This window comes from Rana temporaria, chromosome 5 (genome assembly GCF_905171775.1).
Source record: "Rana temporaria chromosome 5, aRanTem1.1, whole genome shotgun sequence".
NCBI lineage: Eukaryota > Metazoa > Chordata > Amphibia > Anura > Ranidae > Rana > Rana temporaria.
In genome coordinates, this window is record NC_053493.1 from 304,345,300 (window position 1) to 304,364,769 (window position 19,470).

Below are 19,470 nucleotides of genomic sequence, written 5' to 3' on the forward strand. Positions count from 1 at the left end.
AGATGATTGGTTTTGACCACAGTGAAAAAAAAAAATTGAAAGCAGGATGGAAAATTTCTCTTAAATGAACAATTTTCCAAATGTATGTAATTTTTGTTCGGTAAAGTCCACGTGTTCCAAAATCAAACTTTAAAATCGAACACAATTTGGAAGTACTTTTCAAAGACATTCATCAAATTATTGCATGTACTGAGAATTTTTGTGTCAATGTTTATTCAAAAATCTACTGGTGTAGGACCGGCTTAAGCGTCTTCCCAGATGGGATTTTGTAATTTACACAGTGTAAAGTACAGATCTCTATACTTGTACACTATAGTATTTACATTTTACCTGCCATCTACAACACTTTTATTGCCAGTAAAGTGCACCAGTGCCAATTTTTGTTTAACACCACTTGACCACTGGGCACGTAAACCCCCTTAATAACCAGACCAATTTTTAGCTTTCGGTGCTCTCACAATTTGAATGACAATTACTCAGTCATACAACACTGTACCCAAATGAAATTTCCGTCCTTTTTTTCACACAAATAGAGCTTTCTTTTGGTGGTATTTAATCACCGTTGGGTTTTTTATTTTTTTATTTTTTGCGCTATAAGAGAAAAAAGACTGAAAATTCTGTAAAAAAAAATAATTTTTCTTTGTTTCTGTTATAAAATTTGGCAAATTTAGTATTTTTTCTTCATTCTTTTGCATAAATGTGAAAGATGAAGTTACGCCGAGTAAATAGATACCCAACATGTCACCCTTCAAAATTGCACACGCTCGTGGAATGGCGCCAAACTTCGCTACTTAAAAATCCCCATAGACGACGTTGCAGGGTATTGTGGAGTATTGTGGGGTATTGTGGGGTATTGCAGAGTATTGCAGAGTATTGCAGAGTATTGCAGAGTATTGCGGGGTATTGCAGAGTATTGCAGAGTATTGCGGGGTATTGCAGAGTATTGCGGGGTATTGCAGGGCATTGCAGAGTATTGCGGGGCATTGCAGAGTATTGCGGGGCATTGCAGAGTATTGCGGGGCATTGCAGAGTATTGCGGGGCATTGCAGAGTATTGCGGGGCATTGCAGAGTATTGCGGGGCATTGCAGAGTATATGGGCATTGCAGAGTATGGGGGCATTGCAGAGTATTGCACAGGGAGGGATGGATGGCTGGATCTGTGACTGCATGTGTCACAGATCCAGCCCGCAGCAGCAGCAGCAGCTGCTGCTGCTTCCGCTCTCTCCCCTCTCCTCTCTCACACTGTACCGTTCGGTACAGAGAGGAGAGGGAGGAACCGGCGTCATCACATGACGCCGGTTTGTTTACTAGTGATCGCTCCGTCATTGGACGGAGCGATCACGTGGTAAACCGCCGCTAATCAGCGGCGATTTACCGTGATCCGTGATCAGCCGGGTCCGGAGGACCCGGCGGTCACGGAGACTCCCGTGTGCGCGCCCCACAGGGCGCGCGGGAGCACGATTCTGGGAGGACGTACATTGACGCCCTCCCAGAGTTAAGCAACCGCCTTGTAGACGTATTTCGTCTATAGGGCGGTTGTTAAGTGGTTAAAAAATATTTCTGCTATAAAAATATATTGAATACTATGTCCAGACAAAACGCAGACAAACATGCAAGAAAAAAAAAGTTCTGCTTTTTTGCAACCATGGGAACAGTACCATGGTTTTCAGAGAAAACTTTGACTCTCATTCCTCAGTGATTTTTTTTTAGTATGGGACATGGGTATGCCTCAACTGAACTAGCAGGTAAATTTGTAGAATAGTGTTCAATACTGGGTAATAATGAATCTTAAAATGCTGAGCCCTCCCTTGTGCTGTTTTCTGAAAATAAGAGGTGAACTGTGCCAAAATTTACTTTACTCTTATCTGATAAAGCTCAATGCAAATGCAATCATTTTAATTACTTTTCCAGCTCCAAAACATAAATAAGGAAATATCTGAAAGATGAAAAAGAAAGAAAAGAAAATCTTACATTACTTAAATAATCAATATAGACTTCTCTGCACACGATGTGAATTGTTCATTGAAACGCACTACCACTTTTCCATGCAAATCAGCCTTTAATCTTTTTCCCAATGGTTATCTGTCTAGTCTGTATAATAAAATTCAACAAGCCTAACTCACTTACCTACGCGTTCATAAAAACAAAAACAAAAGCGAGGTTGTATTTTTCCCCCCATTTTGTTTAAGTACAATTCTTACCAGAACCACTTTTGCTGTGTATTTTTTTTCTCAATCATTATTCTACAAGTATTTCTTAGTGATCTGCTGTTAGAGCTGCACTGCAATAACTCATTAGTACTAAAAAGGCACAGCTATGGCAAAGCTCCAAAAAAACTTAAACAAAAATAGTATTTATTTTCATATAGGGAGTGCCATCAGCTGTTGGTACGGTGATATTTTGCAAAGCAAATATTCAGTACTGCTGCATTCCATCAGTCTGATTATCTTTGTAAACAAAGAATCGAATATGACAGATGTCCTGAAATAATTAAGATGTCAGACTAGATTTACAAAAGGGCAAGCTGACCAATGCACAGTCACAAAACAATTAAAGGCTATGCCCATAATATTTTATTTTCAACCAGTCCACGGCACACACACACACGGCATGTCCATTGCCAGTTAGCATTTACAATCATACGATATTACTGTTCCACAAATGTTTTTGTACTACAGTGTCACTTATTTAGTGTCCCTTATTTAACCAAATACTGCAACTCTAGAAAAAAAAAATTGGGAAATGTTTCTCTGAGTTTTGCTTTTTGAAGACTATCCTTATAGAGTGACAGATGTTGTAACCCTTTCCCACCCATCTTTGTTCTTTGACCGAAGTCTGTTAGGAGTCAAGAAAAAAAACATTGTTTGTTAATCCTTAGTTTATAAACTAAACATAGTTGAGCACCTGCTCTTGTGGTAAAATTTAAAGGACCTGGTTCCCAGGACTACAGATTCTGGAATCTCAATCAACATATGTGCACCACTAATCTATATTATGCAAATACAGCCATCAAAGAGGTGCGTTTTTAAGAGACACACATTACCCATTCCATGGGACAATTAATCCGACTTTATGGGAGGCTTCAGTATAGTCCGTAAATAATCCTACATTTAGCAAAATCAAGAAATGCTGGTCTCTAAATTAACTATAAGCAGGAGAATGGTTCTATTGATTTGCATGTGGAGCTGAAAAAAATAAAAAAAACACACTGCTAACTTTAGGTTAGAAGCATCAATAGTGTGGTCAAGATTAGAAATAAGTGCAAACCTACTAACCACCCCCAATTTCTGCTTGCTGCTCCGTTCGAAGCATCCTGATCCCAACACCTTTTTATTAGTATTGGGCATGTTACATAAACCGATCAGGTAGTTGAACTTTAAAGTGTTTTTTACCTTAACCCCTTGGCACCAGCCGTACTCAAATATGCGGCCCATGCTGAGAGGCCACTCCCTGTGTGCCTCCAGCCCGGTAGACGGCAGGGATCGGTAGTGCATACTTGCGATCATGAACTTTCTGATCATGTGATCGCCAATAACTACAGTCACCTGACCGTTGATGACCCGAATACCTGCCTCCTCTTCCCGTCTTATAGAACTCTTAAAAGGCTGGGAGCAAGTGGCTTGCTATGGGGGCACTTGGAAGGGGGTGGAGCCAGAAGCACTGACAGAGGACCCCAGAAGAGGAGGATTAGGGTGTCTCTGTGCAAAACCATTGCACGGAGCAGGCAAGTATAAAATATTTGTCATAAAAAAAAGAAAAACTCCCCCCCCCCCTTCACATTCACTTCACCTGGACAACCTCTTTGTGAAATTTTGGTTTTGAACAATTTGCAATTTGTTGTGGCGGTATTCCTAAACCCAATTCTTGCTTGGCTGTTTAAGGATATATACAGACCACATGTTATAATGTACAGTAGTTACTAACTTTACCAATACATCCAATGCACTGCTTTCTCAACACCTAAAACATGAACCAGTTTAATTGTGCAGACAAAGCTAGTTCAAAGCAAGCAAAGTGCCCGCCAAAGGTACAGTAACTGTCCTGCCTTCCCTACTCCCTCATGTCCCCACAGATCCCCAAAATAACCAAAAAGACATAACCATGTTCCCATATCCGGAATTACCAATCTTACTTTCATTTGATAGTACTGATATTTGGTTGTTGGCTGCTCAGTATTTAGTGCCATTACATAGAGATTAGTGTCACAATTTGACCCTAAGAGGAGACTGAGGTTGAGACAAAGTCAAAAGGAAGGCAGTTGATGGGGCCTGCAAAAAAGTAAGTGCATTGTATTGCCCAAAATGAGCAACGTACAAGTTCACTTTAGGGGCTCATGTACACAAAGCTCAAATAATGTCACTCTTACGGGCATTAGGCCTTTTTTTTCAGACTGTAAAAGCACTTCTAGGCAACCCATGCACATTTCGGCTTTAAGAGGGTATTGGATGAGAAGCATTTACAGGCTGAGAAAAAAAAAAAAAACACACCAAGGGCGCATTCAGGAGAGAAACTGAAGAGCAAAAAAATACAGAATGCACCTAAATGCTAGTAGCATTTAAGGAGAAGTTCAACTTTAAATATAAAAAAATACTAAGTCACTACAGGGAGCAGAGTGGGCAACAGTGAATTGGGAACATGTTACACCCTAAAAATGGGTGGAGCACGTAACATGTTACCAAGGGTCAAAATAGTGAAAGTGATTCTGCGCAACGTATCTCACATCGCAGTGACACACAAAATTTAAAACACAAAAAAGTGAAACACAATAAAAATCGAAAAAAATATAAAATAAAATAAATAAATTCAGTGCAATATCAGTGATATAAGAGAGATAATCCCACTAAAATATAAAAACAAACTATATAAGTGTAAACCAGAGTCCAAACTGGGAACCAAATATATAGTCAGTAGAGTGATGTGAAAAAGAGAAGGCAAGTCCTTAAGTGTAAATAAATAAGCAAATAGATATAGCAAATAAAGGCTGCCGGATGAAAGGTTAGACGATGCTGAATCCAGTGAATACAATGGCAAGTAGATGATGGAATATATCCTTCACTAGGCTCTCAAGCCTCTTACCTTCAGGAAGGTGTAAATCAGCATTAGATCTCTCACACAGTGGCAATCCTCTATAGATGGTTTCCTGTCCGTTCGCCCCTTGAGCTGGCACCACGTCTCTTTTAAAGATCCATATAGTACTCCGCCCAAATAGATAAAAGGAGAGAAACAGAACAGAGGAGCCTCCGATGGTGAAGTACAGTAAATTAGGGTGTACTTTATTAAAAGAAAAATCCGTGCTTACAATTAAAAACAGACGTGCAGCAATTTTAAAATGAGCGGCGTTCACAGCGCCGGCTTACGTCACTCCAGGTGTACGCCAATCCCTACGCGTTACGACACAGGGTCACGTGTCTTCATCTGGGGCATCTGATTGGCGAGCATTCTATTGTTTATGTATCTAAGGAAACGGAAATAGTATCGCCGCCATTTTATTGAAGTCCAAGTGTTATATATTATGTGCCTCTCTAGTGGGTCATATTGCATTGGAATGGCATATCTCAATCTGAAGATAAATTTCGGCAATACACGTCTCCATGGTAACTGGACGGTATACACTAGCTAAGATTCAAAATTACAACGTAGGTACCGCTACATGCCGGACGTCCATATATCAATACAAATAAAAATTTTAAAAAATTCTATATTAGAATATGTATGTGTATCTCCGCAGCATAAAGGTGAAAAATACCAGGGGAAAATACAGTCACCATCATACAGGTGTACCCAGTGGGGAAAACCCTCTCAGGCACCTTATATTACGGGGGATACGTACATTATATGTATACAGGTACATCCAAATAAATATATAATGGTCATAATCATATATAAATGGGCCTAAAAAGTGACAGGTTAATACATTCATCACATACTAAGCATATTGTAGCGCAATAGTAGAAATATTTAAATGTTAAAATCCATAAAAAATATTAAAAATGTATAAATGCTAAATAACAAAATATAACCTATATATAAAAATATATAGAAAAATGTATATATATAAAAATACATATATACACATACAGGTCGCACACCTGGTTTGTCGCATCACATACCAACAATCTATATATTATACCATCATATATAGGCTAATCACACTAGATTGTGGAAAAGCAGACATACACAGAGCAGCTACATATATGGGCGAACTATAATAAATAGATTAAAAATTACTAAGGAAACAATTGAGATCAAACTCAACGTTCATACCACCCGGTACAAGTGTACGCATGGTATGTATCCATTTGGATTCCTTCTGGCTAATTGTACGTATTTTGTGACTCCCTCTCCATGAGGGATTGTATTTTTCTACCCCCCAAAATTGTAATTGGGTGGGGTCACAGTTATGTACTTGATCAAAGTGTCTAGAGACACTATGTCTCGGGAAGCCTTTTATTATGTTCTCCACATGTTCATTGATCCGAACCTTCAGAGCCCTCTTCGTTCTGCCAACATATTGGAGGTTACAACTACATTGTAGCACATATACGACCCCCTCAGTATGACATCCAATAAAGTCTTTAATCACATGGGTTACGCCTGTGTTTGTCGCTACAAACTCAGTGCGTTTCTTTTGGAACCTCTGTGATTTCCGACATGCTTTACAGTTCTTACATGGATAAAAACCCTTTCCTGAAAAAAAGGTATAACCTGGTTTTGGTGGTGGTTCAACGACTGTCTTTACAATCAGGTTTCTCAAAGTTGGTGCTCTCTTATACACTATCCTCGGTTTTTCTGGAAGTAGTTGTCCTAGATCCTTATCTCCCTTCAAGATGTGCCAATGCCTCCCAATCAGTTTGGCCACATCTTTATATTGGGAATTGTAGTCCAAGATAAGAACCGGTGCATTTTGTTGTTGGTATATTTTTGGTTTATCTTGCAACATCAAGTTCCTATCTAGCTTTCTGACAGTATCTATTTGGTCTTTCACCCATAATCCTTCATAGCCTTTTTCTTTAAACCTCATACCGACCATGTCTGCTTGTACTGTATAGTCACTCTCTTTCGTGCAGTTCCTTCTTATTCTAATAAGTTGCCCTTTCGGGATATTAAATAGCCAAGGTTTAAAATGGCAACTGTCCATCGAAAGATAACTGTTTGTATCCACATTCTTAAAATGTGTTTTAGTGACTATCTTGTCTTTTTCTATACTAATATTTAGGTCTAGGAAGTCTATAGTCTTCTCATCAATTTTCCACACTAGGGAGATGTTCTTGTCATTATTATTAAGTGTCTCAAGGAAGTTCTCCAACCCTTCTCTACTCCCGTTCCACAGGATGATGATATCATCTATATATCTCTTGTAGAGGGACAACTCGACTGGAGTGTTCTCATATATGGCTGATTCTTCCCATAGTGCCATGAAGGCATTAGCTACACTAGGTGCGAACTTAGCCCCCATGGCAATGCCAATAGCCTGATGGTAATAGCTCTGATCGTACCAAAAATAATTACATTTCAGGCAAAGATCGAGGCACTTGATGAGAAACTTCCTCTGTTTGCAGACAAGGCTACTAAATTTACGTAGAAGCCATTTAGTAGCAGAGCAGGCATCGTGGTGCTGTACAATGGTGTACAGTGATGTGACATCTGCTGTAGCTATTAGTGTGGTACCTTCACATACTGACACTGTATCCAAGAGCTGTAATATGTGTTTTGTATCCTTGAGGTAGGCTGGTGTCTTATGGACAGCAGGTTGGATGAAATAGTCAATATACTGTCCCATCCTGGCAGTAAGAGAATCTATCCCATTTACTATGGGCCTGCCAGGTGGGTTTTCACGAGATTTGTGGATCTTAGGGATAGTGTAAATAACTGGTATCCTACACATTTCAGGTAACAGGAATTTGGCTTCCTTCTTATTTAGGATATCTTTTTTCTTTCCTAGATCTATAAGTAATGTTAGCTCTTTCTTGTATTTTGAAGTAGGATTCCCCAGGAGTTTAACATATGTGTTACCATCTTGCAGTTGTCTACTAAGTTCACTCTGATACTGTTCCTTTGATTGTATCACGACCGCTCCGCCCTTGTCGGCTGGGCGGACGACAATGTCGCTTCTTTCGTTCAATAGTTTGATTCCCTTCTTTATATGGATTGGGTCATTTATTTTCTTTAGTTTTAGAGACTCCAGGTCTTGTAAAACTAATCTTTTAAAGACTTCAATATGTTGGTTGTTGGATATCTGAGGGTTGTAGACAGAATTATTTCTCAGAGTACTATGCAACAATCCATTCATTTCATTTGGTAGACTGTTGCGCGATGTGAAAGGATTGTGTAGGATGGACTTTTTTATTGTGAGTTTCCTCACATATTTCTGGATTCCAATATAGGTTTCAAATTTATTTAGGTTTTTTGTCGGAGCATGTTTCAACCCTTTGTCCAAGACTGCCAATTCCTCTGCAGTAATGGACTTCCCACTCAGGTTTACTACATTTTGGCCAACTATTCTCTTTTTCGCTTGGACTCCCTTTCCCGCTCGATTGCCTCTCTTTGTTCGGGACTTAACCTGTCCCCCTGAGTTCTTCTTGGAGGTGAGCGGAATGGTTCCAGTTGCCGTCGAGGAGAGTGGGAAGTCCATTACTGCAGAGGAATTGGCAGTCTTGGACAAAGGGTTGAAACATGCTCCGACAAAAAACCTAAATAAATTTGAAACCTATATTGGAATCCAGAAATATGTGAGGAAACTCACAATAAAAAAGTCCATCCTACACAATCCTTTCACATCGCGCAACAGTCTACCAAATGAAATGAATGGATTGTTGCATAGTACTCTGAGAAATAATTCTGTCTACAACCCTCAGATATCCAACAACCAACATATTGAAGTCTTTAAAAGATTAGTTTTACAAGACCTGGAGTCTCTAAAACTAAAGAAAATAAATGACCCAATCCATATAAAGAAGGGAATCAAACTATTGAACGAAAGAAGCGACATTGTCGTCCGCCCAGCCGACAAGGGCGGAGCGGTCGTGATACAATCAAAGGAACAGTATCAGAGTGAACTTAGTAGACAACTGCAAGATGGTAACACATATGATAAACTCCTGGGGAATCCTACTTCAAAATACAAGAAAGAGCTAACATTACTTATAGATCTAGGAAAGAAAAAAGATATCCTAAATAAGAAGGAAGCCAAATTCCTGTTACCTGAAATGTGTAGGATACCAGTTATTTACACTATCCCTAAGATCCACAAATCTCGTGAAAACCCACCTGGCAGGCCCATAGTAAATGGGATAGATTCTCTTACTGCCAGGATGGGACAGTATATTGACTATTTCATCCAACCTGCTGTCCATAAGACACCAGCCTACCTCAAGGATACAAAACACATATTACAGCTCTTGGATACAGTGTCAGTATGTGAAGGTACCACACTAATAGCTACAGCAGATGTCACATCACTGTACACCATTGTACAGCACCACGATGCCTGCTCTGCTACTAAATGGCTTCTACGTAAATTTAGTAGCCTTGTCTGCAAACAGAGGAAGTTTCTCATCAAGTGCCTCGATCTTTGCCTGAAATGTAATTATTTTTGGTACGATCAGAGCTATTACCATCAGGCTATTGGCATTGCCATGGGGGCTAAGTTCGCACCTAGTGTAGCTAATGCCTTCATGGCACTATGGGAAGAATCAGCCATATATGAGAACACTCCAGTCGAGTTGTCCCTCTACAAGAGATATATAGATGATATCATCATCCTGTGGAACGGGAGTAGAGAAGGGTTGGAGAACTTCCTTGAGACACTTAATAATAATGACAAGAACATCTCCCTAGTGTGGAAAATTGATGAGAAGACTATAGACTTCCTAGACCTAAATATTAGTATAGAAAAAGACAAGATAGTCACTAAAACACATTTTAAGAATGTGGATACAAACAGTTATCTTTCGATGGACAGTTGCCATTTTAAACCTTGGCTATTTAATATCCCGAAAGGGCAACTTATTAGAATAAGAAGGAACTGCACGAAAGAGAGTGACTATACAGTACAAGCAGACATGGTCGGTATGAGGTTTAAAGAAAAAGGCTATGAAGGATTATGGGTGAAAGACCAAATAGATACTGTCAGAAAGCTAGATAGGAACTTGATGTTGCAAGATAAACCAAAAATATACCAACAACAAAATGCACCGGTTCTTATCTTGGACTACAATTCCCAATATAAAGATGTGGCCAAACTGATTGGGAGGCATTGGCACATCTTGAAGGGAGATAAGGATCTAGGACAACTACTTCCAGAAAAACCGAGGATAGTGTATAAGAGAGCACCAACTTTGAGAAACCTGATTGTAAAGACAGTCGTTGAACCACCACCAAAACCAGGTTATACCTTTTTTTCAGGAAAGGGTTTTTATCCATGTAAGAACTGTAAAGCATGTCGGAAATCACAGAGGTTCCAAAAGAAACGCACTGAGTTTGTAGCGACAAACACAGGCGTAACCCATGTGATTAAAGACTTTATTGGATGTCATACTGAGGGGGTCGTATATGTGCTACAATGTAGTTGTAACCTCCAATATGTTGGCAGAACGAAGAGGGCTCTGAAGGTTCGGATCAATGAACATGTGGAGAACATAATAAAAGGCTTCCCGAGACATAGTGTCTCTAGACACTTTGATCAAGTACATAACTGTGACCCCACCCAATTACAATTTTGGGGGGTAGAAAAATACAATCCCTCATGGAGAGGGAGTCACAAAATACGTACAATTAGCCAGAAGGAATCCAAATGGATACATACCATGCGTACACTTGTACCGGGTGGTATGAACGTTGAGTTTGATCTCAATTGTTTCCTTAGTAATTTTTAATCTATTTATTATAGTTCGCCCATATATGTAGCTGCTCTGTGTATGTCTGCTTTTCCACAATCTAGTGTGATTAGCCTATATATGATGGTATAATATATAGATTGTTGGTATGTGATGCGACAAACCAGGTGTGCGACCTGTATGTGTATATATGTATTTTTATATATATATACATTTTTCTATATATTTTTATATATAGGTTATATTTTGTTATTTAGCATTTATACATTTTTAATATTTTTTATGGATTTTAACATTTAAATATTTCTACTATTGCGCTACAATATGCTTAGTATGTGATGAATGTATTAACCTGTCACTTTTTAGGCCCATTTATATATGATTATGACCATTATATATTTATTTGGATGTACCTGTATACATATAATGTACGTATCCCCCGTAATATAAGGTGCCTGAGAGGGTTTTCCCCACTGGGTACACCTGTATGATGGTGACTGTATTTTCCCCTGGTATTTTTCACCTTTATGCTGCGGAGATACACATACATATTCTAATATAGAATTTTTTAAAATTTTTATTTGTATTGATATATGGACGTCCGGCATGTAGCGGTACCTACGTTGTAATTTTGAATCTTAGCTAGTGTATACCGTCCAGTTACCATGGAGACGTGTATTGCCGAAATTTATCTTCAGATTGAGATATGCCATTCCAATGCAATATGACCCACTAGAGAGGCACATAATATATAACACTTGGACTTCAATAAAATGGCGGCGATACTATTTCCGTTTCCTTAGATACATAAACAATAGAATGCTCGCCAATCAGATGCCCCAGATGAAGACACGTGACCCTGTGTCGTAACGCGTAGGGATTGGCGTACACCTGGAGTGACGTAAGCCGGCGCTGTGAACGCCGCTCATTTTAAAATTGCTGCACGTCTGTTTTTAATTGTAAGCACGGATTTTTCTTTTAATAAAGTACACCCTAATTTACTGTACTTCACCATCGGAGGCTCCTCTGTTCTGTTTCTCTCCTTTTATCTATTTGGGCGGAGTACTATATGGATCTTTAAAAGAGACGTGGTGCCAGCTCAAGGGGCGAACGGACAGGAAACCATCTATAGAGGATTGCCACTGTGTGAGAGATCTAATGCTGATTTACACCTTCCTGAAGGTAAGAGGCTTGAGAGCCTAGTGAAGGATATATTCCATCATCTACTTGCCATTGTATTCACTGGATTCAGCATCGTCTAACCTTTCATCCGGCAGCCTTTATTTGCTATATCTATTTGCTTATTTATTTACACTTAAGGACTTGCCTTCTCTTTTTCACATCACTCTACTGACTATATATTTGGTTCCCAGTTTGGACTCTGGTTTACACTTATATAGTTTGTTTTTATATTTTAGTGGGATTATCTCTCTTATATCACTGATATTGCACTGAATTTATTTATTTTATTTTATATTTTTTTCGATTTTTATTGTGTTTCACTTTTTTGTGTTTTAAATTTTGTGTGTCACTGCGATGTGAGATACGTTGCGCAGAATCACTTTCACTATTTTGATTCCTGTTTTTGTGTATGGTAAACACTGCTAGGTTTTGCTGCACTGTATACATTTTGTTTGAGGTATTGATTATTAAGGATTCATATTAGCGCGGAAGCACTTGCCACTATATTCAATGTTACCAAGGGTGAACTTATCATTTAATGCATTCCAATGACCAGAATAAATATTCTAGCCAATAAAATGCATTACCATTGAACGCTAGACGTGCCTAAACATGTGTGCAGTACATGGTTTTTAGCACATTTTTTTAAGCAGCATTTTCATGCCAAGAGTTTTGGCATCCAGAGGGACTTTTACAGATGCACTATATGCATGAGACCTAAAATATGCCCCTCTTACAGACTTCCAGTGTTGGGAGATATAAAATTGTCAGATGCGGTCAGTTTTGTTGTCAGCTTTAGGTAGAATTACTTGTTAGAAATCAGCCAACAAAATGTAAAATGAATATATAATATTTTTTTAAATCTTTATAAGTTAAGCTGGCACTGTGGAAAATCAGGTATACATGTGGAAACCACTCTATTCCAGTTTCAGAAGACAAAAAATGTATATACGTGTGGTTAGCGTTTGGCTGAAGCCATTTATTATCAAATCAACTGTGTTTACTCTTTTTAAAATCATAATGACAACAGAAACTACCCAAATGACCCTGATCAAAAGTTTACATACCCTGCAATGTTTGGCCTTGTTATAGACACAGAAGGTGGAACACTTGGGTACAGTGTTGCATGACTGCGCAATTTTCATTCAAAGTGCGACAGTGCTGAAAACAAAAAATTGGTCTGGGCAGGAAGGGGTTGAAAATGCCCTGTATTAAAGCGGTTAAAAACAACCACACCGTCTTTTTGGAGAGCAGTCTGTATTTCTCTTGTGGTTACCTGTGGATTTTTCTTTGTATCCTGAGCAATTCTTCCATCAGTTGTGGCTGCATTCTTACTTGGTCTACCCCACTTTGGCTTGGTATCAAAATAGCCCCTAATTTTCCACTTTTTAATAAGTGATTAAACAGTACTGACTGGCATATTCAAGGCTTTGGATATCTTTTCCATCTTTGTAAAGTTTCATTACCTTGTTACGCAGGTTTTTTGACTGATATTTTTTACCTTCTCATGGCTTAGTGTCTAGCCTGCTTAGTGCATCCATGTGAGAGCTATAAAAACTCATTGACTATTTATACACAGACACTAATTGTGGTTTAAAAAGCCACAAAATGTTGGAATTTGACCTTTGACCTTTAAATTGCAATTTTAACCTGTTTGGCCTTGGTACAGACATAGAAAGTGGCACAAACATTCTGGGGTATGTAAACTTTTTATCAAGGTCATTTGGGTAGTTCCTGTTGTCATTATGATTAAAAAAAAGAGTAAACACAGATGATTGATAAACAGCTTCAGCCAAACACTTACCACGAGTGAAAGAAATGTTTTTGTGTTATCATTCATATTCTGCTGTTAATCTTGCTCTAGTACCCAGAATGCTCAGCAGCCGTCAGAGTTGTCTGATGAAAACGCCAAGCAGACAGATGTCATTCAGGGCTCGTTCACACCATACATGCAGGAAAAAATGCACAAATGTCACTTGCAGAGACATCAGTTTCACGTCAGTTTTCATGCGTGTCAGTTATGTACTGCAGTCCCACCAATGTTGATATGTCAGTTTTCTTCCCGTGCAGAAAACTGCATACACATTGCAGATTCCTGCACAGAAAAAAATCGGCACGTTGTGGTATGAACCTTGCAAATCGTCTGCAGAAAAACTGACGCCACTGCATCATGGTGTGAACGAGGCCTCAGGGGCAGAAAAAAAGTTTCCTAGTTTTTTATTTGTACTTCCCTCCACCTAAAAGATTTCAGTTTGTTGTTCAACTGAGTTGTACAGTTTATAAGTCACATTAAATGTGGAAAAAGTTCTGAAATGATTTCTTGTCTAGTTTTTTTTTTTTCTTTACATCATGAAATTCTGACATTTTAACATGGGTGTGTAGACTTTTTATATCCACTGTATGTATATTCAAGGCATGCCATGAATGATATGTCACAGTTGCTTTTTTAAGACAAATGACTGTTGTCGAAACTGATCGCATGTGCAGTACCATAGCAACTACAGATCAAACAGAGGCTAAGATGACAGCTTCGCTGAATGTAAAGGAAAGGAGGATTTAGTTGCAATTTAAAGGAGGTAGTATACGCCTTTGTGCCAGTTTTACCTACAGGTAAGTTTATACTAAAGCTTACTTGTAGTTAAAATTAATATATCCTAAATGTGCACCATTTAGGAACTATTCCAGCGAGCAGCAGCCGGTAAGGAGTTCTGTGCCGTGCCCGGCAATCATCATCGCTCAGCCAATCAGGCGACTGGAGCCCACGAACCCGGAAGATGACAAGGTGAAGATGGAATCCTGGTCAGCGGTGGCAGCGCACTGCTGAAGGGATCCATTCTAAAGGGTAAGTTTGACATAATGTGCTAGTATGCAACTTTAAGTAAACCAGAACCATTGGATAGTGATCAAGTGTTCTAATCATCAAATACTCCAATGAAGGTTTTTTTTTTAAATCATTTGAAGTAAGAATGGTTATGTCACTATTGCGCAGTTTGCGCTTTTAACTTGCTGAAAATTAAGTGGACCTGCAATGCATAGATCTCCCTGCTTTAATCGTTTTGTGCATCTGCGATTTATAAAGCTCTCCTGCTGCTTCTTGAAATGTTCCCACCAGTCATGAAATCACTGGTCATCAGGGAGGCAGCTCTGACGCAGGAGTAACTGGAAAATGGAGTAAAACCTTACCTATCCCAAGATAGTTGCCCCCACACAAACACAGTGCAGGAAAAAAAAAACATGGCAGGTCAGTAATGAGGAAAAGATCATGTGCTTTGCTTGTTTGTTTGTTTGTTTTTGGAGTAGAACCTCCACAGATCAGGCCCTTTTAACTTTGATGTTGGGGATGTGGTGACGCTCACCTATAGGGGCTTTAGAGCATACTGTACAGAAGACCATCTTTGTGAATTTGCATGCGTTATAGTTCATTGTTAGTTGAAATAAAATCTATGGTAAGGTTTCTGTATTAGGGCCGGTTCACACTACTGCATCTTCAAAATCGCGTGATGCGGCCACGATTTTACCATGTTTCAGGGAATGCCAGTCTATAGAGCTGAATTTGCATCGCACACGAATCAAACTCGCACAGGATCGTTCTACCCCGCAGCTTAGATTCGCACCGCAGTGTTGTGAATGGCTCTAATGGAAAACAATGTTATTTTAATGACTTGCGAATTTGAGCGATCGCAACGGCTTAAATTCGCAAAAGAATTCGCAGCAATGTGAACCCAGCACTGAGACATCATTTTCACAACCTTAATGATTCAATGCGTCAAATGTCCATTCTGACCAATCTAGTAAGACTTTCTTTGAGAGGGGCAAGATCTTTACGATTTGCACCCATTTTTGGTATATGCAGAATCTTATTTCAAACATATGTAAATCTGCACAAATTGTGCTCCTTAAAAGAACACACAGCCAACAGGCAGAACCTGGACTGGTTCCAGAAATAGCAATTATAAAAAATAAAAAAAAACACAGAGCACTAAAGTTTTCTGAAAACTAGCAATATTTGCAAGCTAAAGTACAGCTCTCACTTATGTACAATTACAATTTTGATACAGAGCAGGTAAAAATGCCCATAGGCACCGAATCCACAATTATATGATTTTACAAAGCTTGCAAGTACATTTGTCAATCCCCCAACTAGCAGGAAAAGTGAAAAAGTTAATTTAAAAACAACCAACACATGCCACCAGGTTTAAGTCAACCAAACTATTACAAATTCTAAGATAGTGCTGGAGCTCTTACCAAGCATAATGCTTAACATAGCAAAGTGTATGTCTTACAAGAGTATGGCATCTGTTGACATTTCAGTTCCTGCTGAACCACTCATGCACTGATTTATGGAAAATTTAGGTAAGCAGCAATCTGAGTGTGCAATTATTGTCTATTTCTCAGTAAGAAAATAGCTGCAACGTCTGATGTTTTTTTTTTCTGTCATGTTATCGGTATAACTAGAAATCTAGAACACAATAGTCCTTTAATAAACAAAGTAGTATAGTAAATGGCTTATGAACAGACGTTAAGGTCAAATGAAGATGAACGGAAATTGTCAGGCTGTAATAAGAGTTATTTACCTGTCAGCTGACACTGACTGATTTTGTGTTCGGTGAAATCACTCAGTGATTCAAACACCTGAAGGCAACTGTCACAGCTGTGAGCGGCTTCCTCCTCTAGATCGTCTCCCTCCTCATGCCTTTTCTTACAATCTGGCTCGTCACCATCTTCAGACTTATCGTCTAGTTTACAGCTGGGGTCTGAAAAACAAGAAAGACAGGACCTATGTGAACAGTGCAATGGGTTCCGTAGAGAAAGTTGCTTTTCAGACATAAAAACTGACAATGTAAGGCATAAATGTTATCATTATACAACCAGTGAGGGAACCAAGAGCTGGTATGTTTGTACACAACTGTTGTGATGCTTCAGACGCAGATCAAAACCCAAATAACAAAAATCTCATAAAAGCTTTAATGTGGTTAAAGAACTACTCCAGACATACAAATTAATGCAGATCGGTACCTATTTAATGATCTTATTTCCCAATACAAGTAGTGTAAGCACCAAAACTTTTTTTGATATCTCATGCAATCCTCTGTACAAAAGAGCTGAGACCTGGGCAGGGAGAAGCATCACACATGCCAATCAGTTGTATTGTAGCACTCATGTACCAAGACAGGACAGAAGGAGAGAAAAGAGTGACAGAGGGATGAGTGTTAATTAGTCTGCTGCTTCTCCTTTCACTGTTCAGTCACAAGCCGATGGAGGAACAAGACCACCAGGTGTTACTTAAAGCAAATCTCCACCCAAAAGGGGAAGCTCTACTTGTCTGCCTGCTCCGCTGCCACATTTGGCACCTTTTGGGGGGTAGGTACCTGGTTTTGACTGGTACCGCTCCCACTTTTGGCTGGTGAACTGAGCCCGAATCCCCCCGCCCCATTTCCCTGCAGTCATCTGTGACTCTTCACAGGTCCCAGAAGACTGGAACCTATTCACAAAGCGCTTTGTGCATGTGCAGAAGGAAACGGCTTCACAGACGATTTTCCTTAGTCAGGATGGCGGAGCCTGTACCCGGATAGCCGATTAAGGTGAGGACATTGCTGTATGCCAATATTAAAAGTTTGATGCTACAGTATTTGCCTGGAGCTTTCCTTTAACTGCAGCAGAGAAAGTTATGTACTGTGTGGCAGAGATGTATGTCTCAAAACCGGATGGAGACAAAAAAAAAAAAAAACGTCCAGTGTGCATGAGGCCTTAATGGCAGTGAATACACAGAAAACAATAAACTAAACCAAGTCCTGCAGTACAGCAGATTTAGCAGAAATTCACCCTCTATAATATGATTTTTTTTTTATATCAAAATCTATTAAACAGGTTTTTATAAATCTAGTTAGACATTTAACTAACTGATGACCCCTGCCTTTTCTCTTTGTTACACAGATGTATTGTATCAGCCGCCTCTACTCTACCACATTGTGCATCTCTTTAGGGGAACATACAGAGCTTTAATTTGGAAGCAAAATGTTAATCTTGTTTTCCATTTTAATTAAGAAGGAAGTCTAGAAAAGAAAACAAAATCAAGTATTTGTATCCAAAAATACTTTTATTAGCATGGCCCCTTATTTATACCGAAAAAAATGACTGCAATAATGTGGGTATACATATATCACATAAGTGTGCTACAGCAGATTGGTGATCCCAAAATTAAATATCCCTTTACCTTTTGATGTTACATTGTGAAACTCAGAGAAAAAAAAATATCCGTTTAAAAAATATGCTCATGTATTTTAGATTCACTTCACGAGTAGAACTGGAAATTAGAATGGATTTTTTTTTTTTTTTAAATGTGTTTATTTTGTTATCCTTTTTTTATGGATGGGTTGTATCAGATTGGAGAAGACCTGACACTATCCCTCCATAAACCTCTGCAGCAATACTGTATGACTGATCATTTGTTCCATGTTATCAATCAATAGATCATCAATGCAGTAACAGGCTGATGCAGGAAACAAATGTAGGACAGTGAAAAAACAGCCTCTAAAGCTCAGAGCCGATAGCCAGTTTAGTGCTGGATAAAACAGCTGGCATTTACAGTATTGCTCACGGTTCTAGGATCCAAATTAGTAGGCCACAGTCACCGCTATTAAAAAAACAAACAAAAAAAACACCTTCTTGTAAAAGTAAAAATCTGATGTTATCCAGCTTTTTATAGGGTAAAAAAGGCTTTTTTTGAGAGGCATTTGATTTTTTTTTTATATACACACATACAGTTTTGACATTAAGTTTCTTCACCCTAAAGGCTCGTACACACGATCGTACTTTCTGCAGACAGAGCTGCGGAATTTTGTGCAAAGGGCGTTGGCCGTGATCTTGTATTGCATACAAACGGCAAAGAATTGTTGGCCAACAAACACGTAGCTTTTCAGCTAGTTGGCGTCACCCTTTGGGCAACTTCTACTAATGTTGCGTTATGGTTAGCATTGGTTCGGAGCACGAATTTCCGACAACAAATGTGGGAATGCATGCTTTCAATTTTTTTCCGACAGACACACGATCGGATAATCCGACATCACACATTTGTTGCCGGAAAATTTTAAAGCATGCATTCCCACATTTGTTGTCGGAAATTCCGACAACAATTGTCCGATGGAGCATACAAACGGTCGGATTATCCGACAACATCGTGCCATCACACAATTCCCGTCAGAAAGTCTGATCGTGTGTGTACGAGGCTTTAGACTCCATTAACATCTGTCCCACAGCACATGAAAAATTGTGTTTTTCTTGTTGGTGCGCTGCAGTGCCATTAATTCTTAATGACACTCCTTTGCCAATGCAACCAGAGCATGCTAACCGATTACCATGTGTAGTGGTGCACCGAGTTATACAAAAAAGGTACAATTAACCTAATTTGCTGCCTTACCACAGTGCAAAGATATGAACCGTGCCTTAGGATAGA

The 19,470-nt window shown here is 39.1% G+C and overlaps 1 protein-coding gene across 5 annotated transcripts in view; it reads right to left on the reverse strand.

Annotated features, from left to right (window-relative positions):
* The window catches only part of ZNF521 (zinc finger protein 521), a 432,628-nt gene that overhangs the window by 345,182 nt on the left and 67,976 nt on the right, over positions 1-19,470 (reverse strand). For all 5 annotated transcript variants that reach the window (XM_040354090.1, XM_040354087.1, XM_040354088.1 and 2 more), the window contains one exon: positions 16,592-16,771. Coding sequence is in view for 4 of the 5 variants with exons in the window: in XM_040354087.1 (XP_040210021.1) it covers positions 16,592-16,771 (180 nt within the window). In the remaining variant the exon portion in view is untranslated. The remainder of the gene's footprint in view (positions 1-16,591; positions 16,772-19,470) is intronic.